The sequence below is a fragment of the Lithobates pipiens genome, unplaced genomic scaffold, assembly GCF_037356315.1.
Source record: "Lithobates pipiens isolate NorthernLeopardFrog02 unplaced genomic scaffold, aLitPip1_a1.2 Scaffold_22, whole genome shotgun sequence".
Classification (NCBI taxonomy): Eukaryota; Metazoa; Chordata; class Amphibia; order Anura; family Ranidae; genus Lithobates; species Lithobates pipiens.
In genome coordinates, this window is record NW_027507784.1 from 318,243,682 (window position 1) to 318,265,830 (window position 22,149).

Genomic DNA, 22,149 nt, shown 5'->3' on the forward strand with positions numbered 1-22,149 from the left:
TCAACATCTGCAATTTACATGTCTTCCCTTTGGGTTAACAACGTCCCCACGGGTCTTCTCCAAAGTTCTTTTGGCAGTTGTGGCCTTTCTCAGAGTCAAAGGTGTTCGTCTCCATCACTATCTCGACGACCTTCTTCTGCTATCCCAGAACAAAGATCAGCTCTTGGAGCACAAAGACCTAGTCATCTCCACTCTACAGGAGTTCGGGTGGCTTCTGAACTTAGAAAAGAGTCACCTAGATCCAACTCAGTCTCTTGTTTTCCTAGGGGCGCAGTTCAACACAGCAGAAGGTACTATCGCCCTTCCAGAAGAGAAGGTTGGAGTCATACGAGACAGGATTCATGCAGCCCTTGCAGCATCCCATCTCTCGGCTCTCCAATGTCTGAGGGTGATTGGCACAATGTCAGCCACCATTCCCATGGTAAAGTGGGCCCAGTGGCACACTCGTCCCTTTCAGAAGGGGTTTCTACAACAGTGGGACTTATCCAGCCAGACACAGCGCATATTCCTCACTCCAGCCATGAGGACGTCTCTTCTTTGGTGGCTACAGGGGAAGAACCTGCGCAACCACCATTCAATCATTCCCATCTCATGGGTCACGGTAACTTCAGATGCCAGCAACCGAGGATGGGGCGCTCACTGCCTTTCGGAGGTCGCTCAGGGCAGGTGGACGTTTCCATCACAGAGAGTCGTCTCCAATGTTCTGGAGCTAAGAGCGGCCTTCCAGGCGCTTCGGTCATTCCATCATCTGACAGCGAATGCCTCGGTCATGCTAAGGTTGGACAACACAACCGCGGTGGCTTACGTAAAGAAGCAAGGGGGAACTCGCAGCTGGTCCCTGTTACAGGAGACGGAGCCAATAATGAATTGGGCTCAGAAGAATTTGTCCAACCTTTCTGCAGTCTACATCCCAGGGGTGCAGAATGTTCAGGCGGACTTCCTATCGCGTGTCGAGTTGGACAACAACGAGTGGTCTCTACACCGGGAAGTATTCGATTGGCTCCTGACCTTAGGATTGTCCCTGGAAGTCGACTTGTTCGCTTCCCCGTGCAATCGGAAGCTTCCGAAATATTACTCAAGGTTCAGGGATCCCCAGGCATATGGGATAGATGCCCTCACAGAACTTTGGAAGTTTCAGACAGCTTACGCCTTCCCTCCAGTTCCGGTGATCCTGCAATTCCTTCGGAGACTCAGGTCAGAGAAGGCGGAGATTCTCGCAGTGATTCCTTTCTGGCCCAACAGACCTTGGTTCCCTCTACTGCTGCTCCTCAGTTTTCGAGAGCCAGTTCCCCTGCCTCTCAGGTCGGATTTGCTATCTCAAGGCACAAGGTTACATCCATGCCCATCATGTCTGAACCTCAAGGTATGGTTTTTGAGAGGGAAAGGCTAGAAGCTCTTGGTTGCCCGGAAGAGGTCATCCCAACCCTTCTCAATTCCAGACGCGGGAGTACTAATAGGGTATATGAGCGTATATGGTCCAAGTTTTCGGCCCATATGTCCACCAGAGAAAATTCTTGCAGTTCTCCAACAATACAAGACATACTAAGCTTTCTTCAAACAGGCCTTGATTTACCTCTAGCTATCAGTTCATTGAGAGTCCAAGTATCGGCTATTTCAGCCTTTACGGGTATTTCCTGGGCAAACCATGCACTGGTACAACAATTCTTCAAGGGAGCTACCAGGCTCAGACCCCAAAGAAAACCAAGGTTTCCTAAATGGGACCTCCCTTTAGTGCTGGATTTTCTCTCAAACCTTGGAAAGGATTCTACGGAGCCTCTGTCCATAAGGGATCTCACTCTCAAGACCATCTTCTTGGTAGCTATAACCTCAGCCAAGAGAGTTTCTGAGATTAGGAATCTAGGTTCGGAAGAACCCTTTCTGACTTTCTTTCCAGATAGGGCAGTATTGATTCCCATGTTGGGATCGCATCCCAAAGTAACCTCGGTCTTCCATGAGAATCAGGAAGTTGTGCTTCCCACTTTCAAAAACTCAGAGAGTCAGGATGTTCATCCTCTGGACGTAGGACACGCGCTGAAACAATATTTGGAAGTCACAGCTCCCTTTAGACAAACGAAATTTCTTTTTGTTCTCCCTCATGGCAAGAATAAAGGATTGCAAGCTTCGGCTAGATCTATCTCTACCTGGATCGTTCAGATCATTCAGAGGGCGTACAGAGCAAAGGGCTTGGCTCCTCCTGAGGCATTAACGGCTCATTCAACACGGAGTATTTCAACATCGTGGGCAGCTTCTCGCCATGTGGCGCCTGAAGTTATTTGCAGAGCGGCCTCTTGGTCTTCTATTAATACCTTTGTTTCTCATTACTGTGTAGAGCCAGCGGCTCTGTCTTCTGTTAATTTTGGTTTGCAAGTTTTGTCGGTTGACAATGCTAAATAAACTTTTGTTCTTTGCTCGACATTTTGCCCACCCGGGTGTGTTTGGCGAGTTATTTCCCACACGTATGCTGCCATGGAGCCTTTCAGGAAAACGGAAAATTTATATCAAATACTTACCGTAATTTTCCTTTCCTGATAGGCTCCATGGCAGCAGGAGTTCCCTCCCAAATGTCTGGAGTCGGCTAGTTACGGAACACTGATAGTGGCCAGGAGCAAAGATTTATGGGAGTTGGGTCCTATTGGGTAATCGTGGAGGCGGGGCTACCCACACGTATGCTGCCATGGAGCCTATCAGGAAAGGAAAATTACGGTAAGTATTTGATATAAATTTTCCGTTTTCTATTAAATAAATAAGTAAAGTAAATAAATCTAGTACAGGGTGCCAGGTATAGGTCCTGGATGAATGGTAAATGTCTCCATTATTTGGGTTATGACCCCTCTAAGGGGGTGAAAAGAAGCACTGTGGAGTACTCAGAAATTCTCATCCCTGAGGGGTTTCCGGGGAAATCCAGTAAATGGGGAAAACTGACTTGCAGTTTTCCCATGATTATTAAGTCCTAATATGGGACCCATAATTCAGAAACCGAGAGATTTTTAGGAGGGGAAAAGCCTCCCAACTCTGACTACAGGTATCCTGGTACCAAAAGGGTTAATATGCCTGCAAGAGGGCTGATAAGGGCAGGAAGCTGCCAGCAGGTGTCTATGAGGTGTTGTGTAGAGCAGAACACACTTGTGTGCTGTTGGATTACTGAGAAACGACTGTGTCGGGGTGACTCTCCCTTTGGACATTCAGAGCAGATGAGGGACTTCAAACCCTGTTAAGGGACAAGGTAATACTGGCGGTGAGCTGAAGTTTGTTTTTTTGTATTAGAGTAATGGACTGTTTTGTTTTTTTCATGCTGGAAAGAAGCTATTTCATTTGCCTTTTTGAAAGATAATAAAAAATGTGCCTTTTTAAATCTAAAAGGAAAATTGTACAAGAAAATCGTATAATGTATGGCCAGCCTTAGTAAGGCGTCAGACACCCATGTGACCTCCTACCTGGAGGAGCTGTGGTTGGCCTGACATGGCTGACAGGTGGTAGACTGACAGGTTTCTTATTCTTGATGCTGGGAACAGGTTTTACCATAGCCACCGACTCTCTGGGAGGCTGGATTCCAAAAACAGAACAAAAAAATGGTTAAATACAAAGGAATTTTTTTCTAAAATACTTATTTCACATTGAACAGGCTGCTGTATCATTCTATGCTTTATGGAAAGTCTATAAAATACACACATCATCAGAGAAATAGAGAGCTGCCATTGCTGACCCCTTATGAAAATGCTAGTTGCCTGACTGTGTCTGGCTTTAACATTATCACAGACTTAAAAAAAGCATGCTGCAAACTAAACTCAAAAGTTAGAATTCTCTAGGCTAGAACTAAAGGCAAAACTTTATTATTTTCCATTTTGGATAGAGCAAGGGAGGGTTATAACCCCTGTCAGAGTTTTTTCACCATCTGTGTCCCATTTCCCTTCACCTGTCACAAACCAAATTGGAAGTGAGAGATTACCCCTGCAAATTAAGGTAATTCCTTGGGGACCCTCAGGTCACCAGAACTAGTGTCCCCATTGGAAGATTTCCCCTCTATTACTTTTCTGCGGACAATCCAACATTTAGGATTTTCTTTTACTTTCCCTTTTTTTTTTTCCCCCATAAAGATTTTTATTAAAGATAATGAAAGACATTACAGATGTAATAATACAAACGAATAAGGCTCCAACTGGAGTACCAACAATAGATACACATCATCAACATAGCCAACAAGGTACTCCAAGCCTAAGATATTGTCAACACTCTCGGCAAGGCCAGACATAGAGATCACATTGAGACATTCTTTCATTGTAAGGATTGTGTAGGGTAAGGTTTGTGCCGGTCGACCTGCCTAGATCTCACGAAAGTTGGGGCTTCTAGTCTGATTCACGACCTGTTCTCTGCATGCCTGTTTTCCTGAGAAGAGCGGACCAGAGGGCCAACTATTAAGTCGGCCCCTCACTCCAAACCCTCTGCCTGTTAGGGCTTGTTTAGGAGGGGGATAAGGAAGGGAGAAAAGATGGGGGAAAAAAAAAGAGAGGGAGGGGGAAAAAGAGAGGGAGGGGAAAAAGAGAGGGAGGGGAAAATGGGGGGGGGGGGTGTGAGGAGTTAGGAGAGGGGGTGGGAAGACCACCAGCTATTCTCCCCATCTACTCCTCTCAGCTCAGTGTTTAGAATGTGAACGCCTATTGTGCCGTCAGAAAATATCTATAGTAGAGATTAACCGAGCCTAGCTTGCTAGCCATTATCTCGCACCAGATCTTGGTATCCTTGAGAGTTACAGTATTTAAACCAGGTTTCCCATACAGTCATAAAGCACTTTCACTTTTAATGATAAAGGTAAGCAGAGAAAATAGAGAGGGCAGATCTCCTTAATAGGGGCACAGACAGCAATAAAAAACTGACAGCTGTTCTAATCCCTCTCAACTATATCCAAAAACAAAAAAAAAAGTTTTGCCTTTAGTACACTGATTGAAATTCAGCCAGTTCAACAGAGACAAGATTCAGTGAGTGGCCAGGGGCGGACTAACCATTCAACCACTCGGGCACTGCCCGAGGGCCCCAGGCCACTAGGAGGCCCAATCAGGTTTGTCAGCCTCAGTAAAACCAGGGACGGTATGTAAAAATCTGTTTTTTTTTACATCTGTCTCTGAAATATCCCTTACTGACATCCTTTTGGTCTAAAAATTCTGAGATTATAGCTGCCCCACCTCTCCAGTACTTTCTCAGCCAATAGAAACATGTCTGTGTATACTGTGTGAACATGTATGTGTATACTGTGTGATTGTATACTGTGTGGCCCCATAATCTATTGCCCGGGGGCCCCATGAGTTGTCAGTCCGCCCCTGTGTGTGGCTATACTTGTTTGACAAAGGTTGATCATTTGATTGCATTCTGTTAAGGGGACATGCTAGAAAACTTCTCGGTCAGCTGCTGCAGCTAATCAGCTACAGCTGTTGATCATTGTATTTTGACAGTGGCAGGTTCCGCTGCCAGAATACAATGTCTAGTCGGGGGGGGGGGAGGATTGCTCCATCTACCTTGTTTGTGCGGATGTAGGAATCTGTTTATAGCCTGCTTTATCTCTACATTTGTTCCAAGTAAGACTCTCAAAGTGCTCAAGCCAAGGCACCAGTATGAATGCTGGGAAATTAGTCTTTTGGTAAGAGATAAACAATAACAGCCTCTATAGCTCTCACAACAGATTTGTTTTAAATTAACATGACTTTTAAAGCCTAACTCCATAAAAATGAAAATCCTCCCCACCCTGCAAGGGTTAATTGCTTGTTTAGTGTACTTACCGTACCTTACACCATTTCCAGTGCTGCAACCGTTCCCCAGCATCTCCTCTTCAAGCTGCAACTTGTTCTAACTGCACTCCAGCCTCCTAAACATACAATACAGGGTTAATGTCCCTGTATTGTACATGATGATATTGAGGCTCCACCCACAAACTGGAGCTTTTGACAGGGGAGGAGTGCACTGTAGCCAACGGTTCGGGAAGACAGGTGAGTAATACAGCCTTTTCTGCAATCCCCTACACCAGTGTTTCTCAGCCAGGGTGCCGTGGCATCCTGGAGTGCCCTTTGGGTTCCCCTGGGTGGGCACGAACATGAGACACAATCTGCCCTGTATCAAAGATTGAGCAGGGAACTCTGTGATACAGGGATGGGGGGGATTTGAGGTTAAGAAGGATATTGATATGACAGGGGGACTCAGATTTTATGGGGAGACTCTGTCCTAAGGGTACTTTGATGTGAAGGGGGCTCTCATGTATATGGGGACCTCTGATGTGATGGGATGGGAAGCCTCTAAATCTGTGATGGGGGATGGGGGGACTCTGATATATAGGTGGGACATTGATGTGATGGGGGACACTGATATGTAGGGGGACCTCTGACATGATGGGTGCCACTTACATGAAGGGAGGTGTCTGATGTGAAGAGGGGCTTCTGAAGTTTGATCAAGGTGGTCATGTGCATTGTCTTAGGCTCAGGTTTCCCATTAATAATGTTTATCACAATTTAGACAGGGATGCCTTTAAATTTTGCATACTTTTCAAGGGGGGCCATGACAGAAAAGAGGTTGAGAAATGCTACCCTAACAAGCAATTAACCCCTGCAATATGGGGGGGGGGTCAAAGGAAGGGAGGATTTTTTTATTTTCATGGAGTTGGGCTTTAAATATAAACTATGTTAAGCTTTGTTCTCTGCCATAACAACTGTTATTTTCAGCTACGTGACTGTCATTCCAACCATCTCAGATATATTATTCAAACACAGTTTTTTGATACAATGATGTTTATGATGGAAGTCCTTTAAGGACAAATTCATTTAGGTTGTGCTGTGCTTTAAGCAAAAGAAGGTGGATATAACTGAGTGAGAGCTAAGAAGGAATTTAAGCCTTCAAATTTTTGGATCCATATAAAAAATGCCAGAAGTTTAAGTTTATATTAAAGTGCATATTTAAATACAATAGAGTGAACTTTCAAAATTTTGATAAAAATTTCAACCTGCATAACAATTGGCAAATGGCTACCTTTGGGACATAGGACATATTAGAAACCGGTGTTGGACCTTTCATTGGTCGGCTGGCCATCTGCTGCCCTTTCAGGATTTTCAGTGCTTCTTCATGGGGGTCCAGTTTCCGCCCCAATGGTCGCGTAGGCTCTTTCCTATATTTATAATATGATAAGGATAACAATAAGTATAGTTACACAAAGGCTAAATAGCTCACTCTCTTTTGGATGGACCACTTAAAGAAGCCATCTTGTGGGGACAACCAATCTTTCAGTATATGCATACAATGAACAATAGTCAGACAGTGTGATTATAATTAATATAACAGTAACCCAGATAACAGAAACACGATGAGGGTACTGTAGTGCCACCCTCGAAGGAGCCGTTTGATGATTTTGGGTTATCTGTTCTGGGCCTCAACTCCAAGAATGACCCCGGCTCCTCTGGCACACCTGGTTTAGAGAAAATCACTGCAAACACTTTTAAGGACACAAGTGTTTTCCTGGCTGTGGATTGTTACCAGAAACAGACAGACATCCCTGGTAGTGATAAACAAGTTGAATATATTGAAAGGGAGAAAATGGACTTGGGCCTCATCTAAAAAATCTACAAAACTATTAGGAGATAATGGGAGAAACCCCCAGAATCCTACAATAACAGACTATATCGGCCACAGAAAGAAGACATATTGTGTAAAATCATTGAATATTTATTTGAAAAATGTAAAATAGTTCTTTAAGAGAGATTTGGTAATGCCCTTACAGGGGACAATATTACATAAAATATACATAGTAGATATATACAAATTAGAAGAACATGGTCCATGCAATGGCATGATATTGTCTGTGCGGTCAATGTTTTGCCATTCACTTGGCGCAGTGTCACTGGTTGACCCCTTCTCCTTTGTGGGCGGACATAGGCATTCTCCTGGGTGGGGGTGGGGGGGTGTTCCGCTGTGTCTGTGTTTGGCCCCCACGATCTTGTTTGTATCGTTGGTGGTTGCTATGGACACATCCTAGCACAGTGATGGCGAACCTTGGCACCCCAGATGTTTTGGAACTACATTTCTCATGATGCTCCACTACACTGCAGAGTGTATGAGCATCATGGGAAATGTAGTTCCAAAACATCTGGGATGCCAAGGTTCGTCATCACTGTCCTAGCACATGTGCAAGTGTGCGGCTTTGGGAGCACGTCACGCGCAGACGTCATCGCTAGTTAAGTTAAATATATTATCATGGTTTAAAATATGTGGAAACTTACAGCACTGTTAAAACTTGCTGCAGAGTATCAATATAATAGAAATGGCAGCCTTCAATATTTAGCAACTGTAAGTAATAAAAAAACAGCATATATCTATATGCCCATAACACGGGTGCTGAGAGGGAGAGAGAGCTTTGTCAACTTCTCAGCTCTTTCTGGGCCACAAACACCATTGAGAGATAAAGAAAAAAAATGGGTTAAACAGATACAGTAAACACAGTTGTGTAGTGTTACAGGTCCTGGGGTGAAGAGTACTAGTGTTTTCAGCTAGCAAACGTGGGGACCTTGTTTTTGGAGTGGGTTTAAACAAGCTTGAGTGAAGCAGTAAATATTTAGAATGTTCCATTAGTGATTTATAAGGACAAACCGCTAAAGGTGGCAGCTCCAAACAAGCATCCTCTGAAACTAGAAAGAGGAATTGGTATCTGCATGCAGTGTTTGTACTGTTAAGAAGGATGTTGGGTTTGCACCTGCTCACCGATCCTCTGCACAATGACACAACAAAAATACCAAATGGTACTTAAGGCTCCTGGCGAAGTAGTAAGGCATCCGATCAGGATGACTGGTAGCGAATGCTCACAAGGTGACTGGACAACTGCTGACTCAATACCAAGGTGGATATTGCAATTACAGAAGTGGTGTGGGCCATCTCCACTGAGCTGGGTGGTGCTGGGCTACTGAGCAGAGTCCCTGGGCTGAATAGTGGTGGACCGTGTGGTTGTCCCTCTTTCTGGCTCCCCTCAGGCTGCTCTCTCTCTTCTATCTCAGCTCCTTTTTCCCCTCAAACTCCCTGCAGCCTAATAAAGCTGGAGCGGTGTGGAACTCTCTCCTGCTTCTGGTGCCCAGGCTGGCACAAGCCCAAGGACTTTTGTGGTTTGGTCTCTCTCCCTCTATCTCTCAACCACCTGTCTCTCTCTTCTCTCTCCACTCCTTTTCCAGGTTTTCTGCCGAAATAGCCAACTCATCAAAATCTCCAACTACGTCACTTCCGGTGCCTCTCCAGCAGCAGATTTCCATGAGTTGGCTTTACTGGCCTCAGATCTACCAATCGCCGCAGTGCCTGCTGGAAACTTGGGGTTAGGCAATGGTACCCCCTGTCTTCGGGACTACATGTCCCATGATCCCCCTCTGGCCTCCTGAGATTGGTTCCTCCCTTCGGCCAATGGGGAAGGAGGGGGAGGAGTCAGAATTGGCAGGGGGCAGAGACAGAGCAGTGCGGCTCTGTCTCTCACACTGCTGACAGGAGAAAGGGGGGCCGAGCGAGCAGCGGGCGAGAGAGACACACATGCCCACTACTGCACTCTCCCTCAGTTCCTGCAGGTTGTTCCAGTCTCCTATTATGATGGTGCTCTGAGGGGGGGAGAAAGCCTGCAGCCGCCACAGCACAGCCACTCTAGTCCCCTGTGAGTCTCCCTGCTGACAGGAGAAGGGGGGGTCAGGTGAGGGAGAGCGGGAGACAGAGCAGCAGGTAGGACCTGCTACAGAAATGAGGAGGTTATAGGCTTAAGCAAGCTACTTAACACTCTTTGACTCCTTTGCCCACCACCACCACCCAAGGCATAAATACACCACAAAGTTGGTTTGGACTTTAAAGGAGAAGTATAGAATACAAAAAACAAACACACATAATCACCTATATGGCTGCAGCATTGATCCCCGCTCACTTTAAGACCAAGAACTGAGTGATTACATGAACACTGATCACTCAGTATTTGGCTTTCACTGAGCAGAGAGCAGCTCTTTGCTCTGCCCCTCCAGTGCTCACTGGATTGCTGGGCTTTGGAAAGGAAGAAAGCAACTGGCTCTCAATGCCGTGCTTAGAGGTTGAGCCAGCTGTTGGTTAGCCTTCTGGGTGGTTCCTAACCCTTAAAGTCAGGATCCCCTTAGAGCCTGGACCAGCTCTGTGATATCAGCTGACAGTGGGCTTTAGCCTGCTGTCAACTGTATCTAGGTCACAGAGTGCAGAAAAAGGTGCACTCCTGTGACCCAGAAGAGCAGCATAGCCAAAAATGATTTGGCCATACTTCTCTGTTAAAGACCACAACGGCCTATTTTTAAAATGTGTATGAAACATAAAATAACAATAAGTGCAAAACAGTTTACATTCTACAAAAACACCAACGGTAAAAAAGGGGTGTCATGGTCAGGGGTCAGGCTTGAAGAACTAACCAGTATTCATCAGAGCTCCTGATGTTGGAGGTGGGTTTTGCTGCATGGTAGTATCAGGTCGCGGTCCTCAAGATCGCCCACCAGGAGATAAGCAAGCCAGGGTGCAGTAGCAGATATAGCAGGTTGGTATCCAGCAGAAGTGTAGTTGAGGAACAAGCCAAAAGTTGGTAATGAGTGGTACCAAAGATACAGATGGCAGGAGGAGTGACAAGGGCGAGATATTGGCTGAAGAGAGCACAATAGTCTGGCAAACGGGAAGTGCAAAGGCATGACTTACACAGGAAGTTCATGGGAGGAGCAAAGGGTTTGAGAGAAAAAAGACAGAAGGCAAGGTTGTCTGAGCAATCAGAAAGGGAGCTGTACAGCATCTCAGGTGGTTCTGCAAGAAGAGCTACTGCCAGACACAGCAGAGGGTGCAGGTTCAGATCTGGGTCCTGACACATGGATAAATGTTTTGGAAAGTCTGCAGGGTACTAAAACAAACAAACAAAAAAACCCTGTGTAATACAGCCCCAAACAGCACCACATCACATTCTTGGGGTTGCACTCTGACCACGGCCATTGACAAAACAATTGACCCACATTTTTTAAACTCAAACATCAGTTAATACAGAGTTTTGAAAATAAGATATCAGCGACACAGGGAATGCATCGTTTTTTAGTGAGCAAGTCAACTCAGATTTGCATTGCTAGCCCTTGTACACACGGTCGGACATTCCGACTACAAGATCCGTCGGATTTTGACCGACGGATTTTGTCCGAAACTGGTGTTGCATACACACGGTCGGACAAAGTTGTCGGAAAATCCGATCGTTCAGAACGTGATGACATTATTTTGTTACAACGGGACTACGTTCAGGCTAGTAACCAATATCTTTGGTCTATGAATTTGATCTGGGCATGCGTGGCACTTTGTCCGATCGGAATTCTCTACAAACGATCGGACAAAGTCCGATCGGATCATGTTGTCGGAAAATGTTATAGCCCAGCTCTAAAACTTTGTCGGTCGGAAATTCCGACGGAATATCAGACCGTGTGTACAAGGGCTAAGACAACGGAATAAAGTACAACCATTGTGTAACTTTGTACAGTAAGGAGCAGAACCTGCAAAATGTATATATGCAGTACCTAGAAAATATGACTGCCCCATGTACAGTACATATATAATTATCAATTATAAATAGAAACAGCTGATCCCAGGTCCATGCTTGTCTAAAAAGACTATGCATAAAAGTTGACTCAATGAATCAATAGACTCTTCTTTGAGGAATACTGATCAAGAATATAAAACAGGGATATGCAATTAGCGGACCTCCAGCTGTTGCAAAACTACAAGTCCCATCATGCATCTGCCTCTGGGTGTCATGCTTGTGGCTGTCAGAGACTTGCTATGCTTCATGGGACTTGTAGTTCTGCAATAGCTGGAGGTCCGCTAATTGCATATCACTGATATAAAATAATCCCCAGTAGTAAGAAAAAGACTCAGATATGACCAGGTGACCTTTCTAATGCTACAGAGATCTCAAAAACCTCAGCATAAAATCAATCTTTATGAATGCTAATGCAATGAACTCACCTTACAGGTTGAGGTACAGGCCTTACTGCATCTGGCTGCTTGTACTGATTAATGATGTCCTTGATGTTGTGTGTAGGTTCAGGAAAATGCTCAGAGTTCAAAGTAGAATGATGAATGAGTTCTTCTGGCCTTGGACGGTTAGATGGACCTAAAAGTGTAACATATTTGGAGACAGACAATAAAATGTTTGCCTATTTGGCTCCATGCACACTGAAGCTCAAAAAAGCTTTTTCTGGATGCCAGATTGCTGGCAGAAAACGCTGGTTGAAAAACTTGCTTTTAACAGCGTTTTGTACTAGCGTTTATGAGCGTTTATTGCATTAGCGTTTATGGGCGTTTTCAATAAAAATACACAGAGGACACTCCAAAAATCCCACAGTACATTCCAAACTCCTACAATGCATTGAAAAAATAGAATGCCGAAAACTAATTAACGCGTGTTTATGAGCGTTTATCAGCGTTTGTTGTTTTTTGGCGGTGAAAAACGGCACTTTGAACGCGAATTTCTGGCATTCAGAAAAAAGCCCATAAACTCCACTGCTCATTAAAGCTGAAAAACATCCATGTGTGCATGGACATATAGGCTAACATAGAGTGTAGTTTATGGGCTTTTAAAAAAAACGCCCAAATTCCAATAAACTGCAGTTTATGAGCTCCAGTGTGCATGGAGCCTATATGTTGGCAAGCAAACCAAGTATTTCCATTAATGTTACAACAAAAGATCTTCTCGCTGTTATCTTGATAAATGATGGAAGGTGACCACTGCTGTATGCTTCACAGAGATATCTGCTCTGATCTGTTGTGTGGCTCCCTATAAAAATCTACTCAGGCCTCCTTAGAAATTCTTCCTACTTCTGTAGCACTTGAGTGGTTGAATGACCAATTTACAAGCCTGAAGCACTGTGACATGTGGGCCATAGCGTGCCATGAAGTTAAATACTCTATATCAGCCTTTCTCAACCTTTTCAACACAGAGGAACCCTTGAAATAGTTCTCCGGTCTCGGGGGAACCCCTTCTAAAAATTAGAAGTCTACAACTCATGATACATTAGTGTGATGGTCATTGGGAAGAATGGTCCTTACACTTGTGGTCATTGAGAAGAATTACCTCCTTACAGGTAGCTAAAAAGATCAATGGTGTCAGTGGGAACTTATCTGAGAGGCAGAAATTGCCCAATGCTGAAGGAACCCCTAGCTACCTCTGGAGGAACTCTGGTTGAGAATCACTGCTCTATATGGCCAAAAATACATAGATTTCCCTCAAGTGTTTTTCAGTAATGGGCACTGTTAATGCTATGGAATACAAAGAAATCCCAAATAAGTGTGGTATCAGTTTGCAGTCCAACCTCATTATACAGTGAGGAGAAAAAGTATTTGATCCCCTGCTGATTTTGTACAGTAGACTGATACAGTTTTGATCAGTCTATAATTTTATAGGTAGGTTTATTTTCACAATGAGAAATACAATACCAAAAAAAAAATCCAGAAAAACGCATTTCAAAAAAGTTATAAATTGATTCGCATTTTAAAGAGTGAAATAAGTATTTGATCCCATCGCTAAACATGACTTTGTACTTGGTGGTAAAAGCCTTGTTGACAAAGATGTCAGACGTTTCTTGTAGTTGGCCACCAGGTTTGCACACATCTCAGGAGGGATTTTGTCCCACTCCTCTTTGCAGATCCTCTCCTAGTCATTAAGGTTTTGAGGCTGATGTTTGGTAACACAAACCTACAGCTTACTCTACATATTTTTCATGGGATTAAGATCTGGAGACTGGCTAGGCCAATCCAGAACCTTAATGTGCTTCTTCTTGAGCTACTCCTTTGTTGCTTTGGCTGTGTGTTTTCTGTCACTGCCCTGCTGGAATACCCATCCACGACCCATTTTCAATGCCCTGGCTTAGGGAAAGAGGTTCTCACCCAGAATTTGACAGTACACGGCCCCGTCCACCATCCCTTTTGATACAGTGAAGTTGTCCTGTCCCCGTAGCAGAAAAACAATCACAAAGAATAATGTTTCCACCTCAATGTTTGGCGGTGGGGATGGTGTTCTTGGGGTCATAGGCAGCATTCCTCCTCCTCCAAACATAGCGAGTTGAGTTGATGCCAAAGAGCTGGATTTTGGTCTAATCTGACCACAACACTTTCACCCAGTTCTCCTCTGAATCAGTCAGATATTCAGTAGCAAACTTGAGACGGGCCTGTACATGTGCTTTCTTGAGTAGGGGAACCTTACGGGCGCTGTAGTCCTTCACGGCATAGTGTATTATCATTTGTTTTCTTGGTGACTATGGTCCCAGCTGCCTTGTGATCATTGACAAGATCCTCCCATGTAGTTCTGGGCTGATAACCTCACCATTCTCATAATCATTGAAACTCCACAAGGTGAGATCTTGCATGAAGCCCCAGACCGAGGGAGATTGACAGTTATTTTGTGTTTCTTCCATTTGCGAATAATCGCACCAGTTGTTGTAACACCCTCTCGCTAAGCTGCTTGGCGATGGTCTTGTAGCCCATTCCAGCCTTGTGTATGTCTACAATCTTGTCCCCGACATCCTTGGACAGCTCTTTGGTCTTGACCATGGTGGAGAGATTGGAATCTGATTGATGGCTTCTGTGGACAGGTGTCTTTTATATAGGTAACAAGCTGAGATTAGGAGCACTCCCTTTAAGGCTCAATTCACACTAGCGCGTTTTTTGATGCATTTTGCATTTTGCAGAAATGCAAGGAAATTTTTTAACATGGGTTTCTATGGAACATGTTCACATCAATGCATTTTTGTGCCTCTGCGTTTTTGGAAAGGGTTGGGGACTTTTTTTCATGCAAAATGCAGCGTTTTGCATGTAATAGAAGTCAATGGACCTGCATCAAAAAACGCAAGCGTTTTTACCGTGTTTTTGCTGCAATTTGCGTTTTGCGTTTTTTTTCCATTTTTTTCACTGTATATATCTGGTTGCTAAGCAACCACAGTGTAAAAAAAAAACGCAAAACGCGTCAAAATCCCGGTAAAAACGCGTGTCCAAAAACACGGCAAGCACCACAAAAAGCACTGCAAAAACGCTCAAAGGCAACATGCATAAATGTGAATCGAGCCTAAGAGAGTGCTCCTAATCTCAGCTTGTTACCTGTATAGAAGACACCTGGGAGACAAAACTCTTGCTGATTGATAGGGGACCAAATACTTATTTCACTCATTAAAATGCAAATCAATTTATAAATGCGTTTTTCTGGATTTTTGGCAAACTACAAATTCAGCAGGGAATCAAATAATTTTTTCCCTCACTGTATCTGTTTGTGTTCCAGCATGACTGTACCCCTGTGTACAAAGCCAGTTAAATAAAGACATGGTTTGAAATGGAGGAACTCGAGTGGCCTGTATAAAGCTAAAGCCCTGACCTCAACCCTACTAAAGACCTTTGGGATGAATTGAGAAGGCCATTTGCAAGCCAGGTTTTCCTGTCTAACTTCAATACCTGACCACACAAATGCTCTTTTGGCTGACTAGACACAAATTCGTACAGACACTTCCTAGAGGATTGAAAGCTGTTATAGCTGCAAAGGAGGACCAACTCTAAATTAAGCACTCAACCTCCGGAAGATTTACCCCCCTTCATGATAAGGCCATTTTTGTGATATAGCACTGTGTTACTTTAACTGACAATTGTGCTGTCATGTGACACTGTACCCACACAAAACTGATGTCCTTTTTTCCCACAAATAGAGCTTTGTTTTGGTGGTATTTTATCACCTCTGAGTTTTTTTAGTGTTTTGCGCTATAAACAAAAAAAGACCAACAATTTTGAAAAAGGCAAAACAATATTTTTTACTTTCTGCTATAAAACATATCTAATAAAAAAATTTACAAAAAAAAAAAAAAAATTCTTGATTAATATAGGCAAATATGTATGTATGTATGTATTCTGCTACATGTTTTTGGTAAAAAAAAAATCCCATTAAGCGTATATTGATTGGTTTGTGCAAAAGTTATAGCATCTACAAACTATGGAATATTTACTGGAATTTATTTTTATTTTTATTTTTTTACTAGCAATGGCAGCAATCTTATAGCGACTTATAGTGGGACTATGATATTGCGACAGACATTCGGACACTAACTGACACTTTTTGGGAACCAGTAACACTAAAACAGTGATCAGTGAAAAAATATGCACTGTCACTGTAGTAATGACACTGGCTGGACATGGGAAGGGGTTAAACATCAAGGGTGGGGGTCAGAAATCTGTGCAGGTGATAGGTGCACCGCGAACAGGTTCGTACACTGCTGACGGCTGCCTTCTAAGTGCCGGTCCTTGCCTTTCCTCCCAGACAGCTCCGCTGCACCATCCTATCCCGGTCTCTCCCTCCCTCCAAACCCCCCTGCCCCCTCCGTGGCTCTGCCGCTCTTTCTATGTCCTGGTCCCTCTCTCTCTGCCTCCCCCCTCCAGGCTCCTCCACCGCTGTGATCAGTGAACAGCGGAGACCAGGAGGAAGCACAGCTCAGGACTGAGGGTGGGGGAAGAAGCCGGCCAAATTAACTTTTTAAGTTAAACCACTGGTGATTGGTTGTTAGGTCACAGGGTGGTCCTAAGCAACCAATGACTAGCTTACTAATATGAAAATTGCCTCTGCCAGCCCCTGCCCACCGTCCAGAACTGTGCTGTTTCCTGGTCTCCGCTATGGAAAAAGGAAGAGGGGTCAGACGTTACTGCTATAGGGGAAAGGGGGGGGGAGCAGAGGACACCACTGTGTGTGTGTGTGTTTGTGTGGGGGGGGGGATGATGCGAAGGGGCAGAGGACACTGTTATGGGCAGGGTCACCCCTATAACAGTGTCCTCTACTACCCTACACATCACCCCCCACCCCCCCTGAACCCTGCATTCTGAGCCCAATACACTCCTTAACCCTGAATTCTGAGCGCAACGCACTCCTGATCCCTGCATTCTGAACGCAACACACTCCTGATCCATACATTCTGAGCACAACTTACTCCTGATCCCTGCATTCTGAGCATAAAACGCATTCCTGATCCCTGCATTCTGAGCACAACCTTACTCCTGATCCCTGCATTCTGAACGCAACACACTCCTGATCCCTACATTCTGAGCACAACTTACTCCTGAACCCTGCATTCTGAACGCAACACACTCCTGATCCCTACATTCTGAGCACAACTTACTCCTGATCCCTGCATTCTGAGTATAAAACGCATTCCTGATCCCTGCATTCTGAGCACAACACACTCCCGATCCCTGCATTCTGGGCGCAATTCACTCCTCTTCCCTACATTCTAAGAGCAACACACTCCTGATCCCTGCATTCTGAGCGCAAAACCCCCTGATCCCTGCATTAGGAACGTAAATGCACTCCTGAACCCTGCATTCTGAACCCTGCATTCTGAGCGTAAAATGCACTCCTGAATCCTGCATTCTGAGCGTAAAATGCACTTCTGAATCCTGCATTCTGAGCGTAAATGCAGCTGAAGAAAAATTTGTCAGTGTCTCTTTACTAGACTTTTATACATTTTATTTTCCCAAAGAAAAAAATCTCCCACTATATTTGTGAGCAACTATTTTCAAGGATGAAGCACATGAAGAGCAAAATTAGAACCAAAATATCTGCATACCTGCATTCTGAGCATAAAACGCATTCCTGATCCCTGCATTCTGAGCACAACCTTACTCCTGATCCCTGCATTCTGAACGCAACACACTCCTGATCCCTACATTCTGAGCACAACTTACTCCTGATCCCTGCATTCTGAACGCAACACACTCCTGATCCCTACATTCTGAGCACAACTTACCCCTGATCCCTGCATTCTGAGTATAAAACGCATTCCTGATCCCTGCATTCTGAGCACAACACACTCCCGATCCCTGCATTCTGGGGGCAATTCACTCCTCTTCCCTGCATTCTAAGAGCAACACACTCCTGATCCCTGCATTCTGAGCGCAAAACCCCCTGATCCCTGCATTAGGAGCGTAAATGCACTCCTGAACCCTGCATTCTGAACGCAACACACTCCTGATCCCTACATTCTGAGCACAACTTACTCCTGATCCCTGCATTCTGAGTATAAAACGCATTCCTGATCCCTGCATTCTGAGCACAACACACTCCCGATCCCTGCATTCTGGGCGCAATTCACTCCTCTTCCCTGCATTCTAAGAGCAACACACTCCTGATCCCTGCATTCTGAGCGCAAAACCCCCTGATCCCTGCATTAGGAGCGTAAATGCACTCCTGAACCCTGCATTCTGAACCCTGCATTCTGAGCGTAAAATGCACTCCTGAATCCTGCATTCTGAGTGTAAAATGCACTCCTGAATCCTGCATTCTGAGCGTAAATGCAGCTGAAGAAAAATTTGTCAGTGTCTCTTTACTAGACTTTTATACATTTTATTTTCCCAAAGAAAAAAATCTCCCACTATATTTGTGAGCAACTATTTTCAAGGATGAAGCACATGAAGAGCAAAATTAGAACCAAAATATCTGATGAGTACATTGAGAATTCATTGAGAATTGCTACTCCATCCATTAAACCAGATATTGATGCGTTCGTTTATCAAAAACAGTGTCGCACTAGTTTTATGTTGCCCTCTTTTCACTATGAGTAATTGTTAACTTGTGATCTGTCCAACTTGTTCTACTCATCAACTATCCTTAGGTTAATGTAATTTATGTGTGGCCTAAGACAATTCCTCTTCTTCCAATGTGGCCCAGGAAGGTCAAAAGTTTGGACAACCTTGCTCTACGGCGCGTACACACGATCGAATTGTCTGGCGGACTCGGTCCGCCGGACCACAGTACGCCGGACAATTCGATTGTGTGTGGGCTCCAGAGGACTTTTTCATCGTAAAGTCCGGCGGACTTAGAAAGTAGTTTTGACTCAAAATTTGTCCGCCGGACTTGGCTTTCAGCGGACAATCTGTTTGTCGGTGTGCTAGTCCAACGGACTAAGAATGACGCATGCTCTGAAGCAAGTACGAGAAGGAGGCTACTGGCTATGAACTTCCTTTTTCTAGTCCCATCGTACGTGCTGTACGTCATCGCGTTAGAAATCGCCGTACTTCCGAGCGTCCGTGTGTGGCCAAGTCCGTTCGTTATAAAGTCTGGTGGATTGTTTGCCGGACCAATTCCGTCAGACAATTTGATCGTGTGTACGCGGCATTAGTGTGCTGGAGTGTACTAATTTCAGCACACACCACAGTTCCATCTGCATGTTCCATGGAATTTGTAAGTTCCACCTTTTGTCCTGTTTGCCTTTTCACTAAAGGCAAACTTACCTGGCATTTGGCGGAATGAACCCTCTCTGGAGGGGGAGGTATGAGTCCTGTAGGGAGGTGATCCATTTACAACATGCTTCTATAAACAGAGAAGAGATATGTGTTAATAATAATGTCAACATAACTGAAATTTTATAAGCATACAGGGCCTCGGTTATCAGTTTAAGAGTAATCATCAGGTTCTTTCTTCAAATTCTATCCGGTGTGGGAGAAACTTGGTAGCTATTATTTGGTTGCTATAGGTAAGACAGACAGTTTACTCACATATACATTTTATATGGGAGGCATAGAGACTTTTTACCTGGGTTGGTACCCCAGTCCTTGGCATTGGAGCCACTGTTGGGGTCACCCTATATGAACTACCCCGGCTGGATGGAGTGCTAATGCTCGGCTTGGGTCCTGTGGCAACTGGTGGCTCCGCAGTAGAGCTGTTAACCATTTGTTGTTGTATGGCCATGGCCTGCAAGGTCATCTGCTGCGCCTAAAGAAAGATGGACAAAAATGGTATCAGGTGTTTATTGGCTTGGAAGACAAAATAAAGGACAAAGGCCACATGTCATTTATGCTGTGCCATGTTTTCAACAAACTTTGAACTTTACCTAAATTTAAAAATTAAAAAAATGTTTTTGACGTCATCAACAACTTAAATCAGAGTAACCAACGTTGAGAAGCTGGCAAATCACAAATTTTTAACGAATTATGTTGTTTAAAGCCTCGTACACACTGCTAGTATTTTCTTTTTGTTCAACCCAACTCAGGTTGGAGCCGCTATACTAACAATCCGTTGTTAGTACAGCAATCTCCCCTGCTGAGCTATTAGATAGTGTTCTGACAGGGGTAACGTCCCCCACCAGAAATCACCGATCAGTGCTCTCAGACATTGGCTGAGAGCGCTGATTGGGAACCGGTCGTCAGATCTTTTTCGGTCCTGACCCTTTGACAGATCGTTTTTATTGAACGGACTGATGTCGCCTGACATTCGGCCCGTGTAAATCAGATTTAGTGTGTGACGTCCGTGTGAAGGGGCCCTTAATTGTCTGAACTGTAAAGCAATAGAGCTCTGATCTAATATGATTTCCCATGCAAAGTGCTAGGTAGATATCAAGACAGATACGGATACCTATACTAGCTGTACTGAAAAATACATAAATATTTTCTATGAAAAAGTACATTATTTAAAGAGTGATTATTTCATAGTTGCCTGGAATTCTGTACAATAAAGCTTGCTCACACTCACCAGTATCATGGCTTGCTGGTTGATATAAGCTTGCTGTTGAGCATATAAACTTGGATCCATACCTACAAAAAGGCAACAATCCACAAAGTGTGATGTATACAGTATGCAAAAAACACAGTGAGCAAAACAACAGTTTGTGTTATTCTTCTGTTATAACCATTATAGTAGGGGTGCTGAGGGTATTATAGAGAGAGTGAATCTAATGGAAGTGGTTTCATAATTATCAATCAGCTGCTGTAATTGCAGGGCTCTAATGAGGAAAGTTACAGCATTTGCATCCCTTTTTTCCTATTGGGAGTATCTCACCAAAAAATTACAGTTTTGTTGCAGGGGAGGCCTGAATTCTGATCTATATCTTAATGATGACTTCTGGGTAAATCAGCGAGCCAATCACACAAGCAGGAAAATATGTTTCTGGGGGACATTCTGTGTACAGAAAACCTCCTGGTAGCCATATTGCATTGCATTTTAAAGAAACTTACAGAGCTGCAGATTGAAAAGGAAAGGTCATTTTCAATAACATGTAATTACAATATGACTCGTGTCGCAGTTGTATATGCTATATTATTTTTTTGTACCCTTTAAGGCAGGGGTCTCAAACTGGCGGCCCTCCAACTGTTGCGAAACTGCAAGTCCCATCATGCCTCTGCCTGTGGAAGTCATGCCTGTAACTGTCAGCCTTGCAATGCCTCATGGGACTTGTAGTTTTGTAACAGCTGGAGGGCCGTCAGTTTGAGACCCCTGCTTCCTGGACAGGCTATCCTGTCCACAGGGTGACAACATCACTGGGTGGTTTCACTGCAGAACAGAAGAGGGTTGTCACCTTGTTAAAGGAAGTGGAAAATTGATTGATTTACTGCCAAGATCAACAGATAATAAAATTACATTGCATGGGGGGGGGGGGGGGGGGCAACAATTAAAAAATAATTATTTCTATTTTCCAATAGACTGCATTTCTGGTACCTGAATGTCTGCTGGGGAAGCTGAGAATCACTGTAGTAGGTGATGCTACTACAGTAATAATGGCTGTCATCGTCTGGATCCAGTGGAGAGCAGCTTCCCCCCTGCACAGCGATCGCAGGGTGTCGCTCTTTCATCAATACCGCCATTCACAGAACACTTTGTATTTTTTTCAAATTAATGCAGGCCGTTCCTTGAATGGACAAACTGAAGACTGATGCCGCGTACACACGACCGGACTTTTCAACGGACTAGATCCGACGGTCTTCCCGACGGTCTTCCTGACGGACTTTCGGAGGAGGCCCAACGGACTTTCTGAATGAAATGGACCTGGCCACACACACGACCGGACTAAGTCCTTTTTCGAAAGTCCGTTCGTTTTGAATGTGATTACGTAAATGGGACTTAACAAGGAAGTTCAATAGCCAGTAGGCAATAGCTGCCCTTGCGTCGTATTTGGTCCATCGGACTAGCACACAGACTAACAGGTTTTCCAGATTTTTCGTCCGTCGGACTTGAATCCGTTTAATAGATTTGAAACATGTTTTATTTCTAGGTCTGTCGGACTTTTGGGGAAAAAAAAGTCCGCTGGAGCCCACACACGATCGAATTGTCAGACGGATTCCGGTCCGCCGGACCAAGTCTGCCGGAAAGTCCGGTCGTGTGTACGT

General features: G+C 44.3%; 1 protein-coding gene across 1 annotated transcript in view; it reads right to left on the bottom strand.

The window, feature by feature from the left end:
* Positions 1-22,149, bottom strand: part of MYO15A (myosin XVA) — a 167,372-nt gene that overhangs the window by 63,764 nt on the left and 81,459 nt on the right. The window contains exons 33-38 of the mRNA XM_077450192.1: positions 20,519-20,580; positions 19,583-19,762; positions 19,282-19,360; positions 11,995-12,142; positions 7,006-7,141; positions 3,435-3,543 (exon numbers count right to left, since the gene is read on the bottom strand). Of these exons, the coding sequence (XP_077306318.1) occupies positions 3,435-3,543; positions 7,006-7,141; positions 11,995-12,142; positions 19,282-19,360; positions 19,583-19,762; positions 20,519-20,580 (714 nt within the window). The remainder of the gene's footprint in view (positions 1-3,434; positions 3,544-7,005; positions 7,142-11,994; positions 12,143-19,281; positions 19,361-19,582; positions 19,763-20,518; positions 20,581-22,149) is intronic.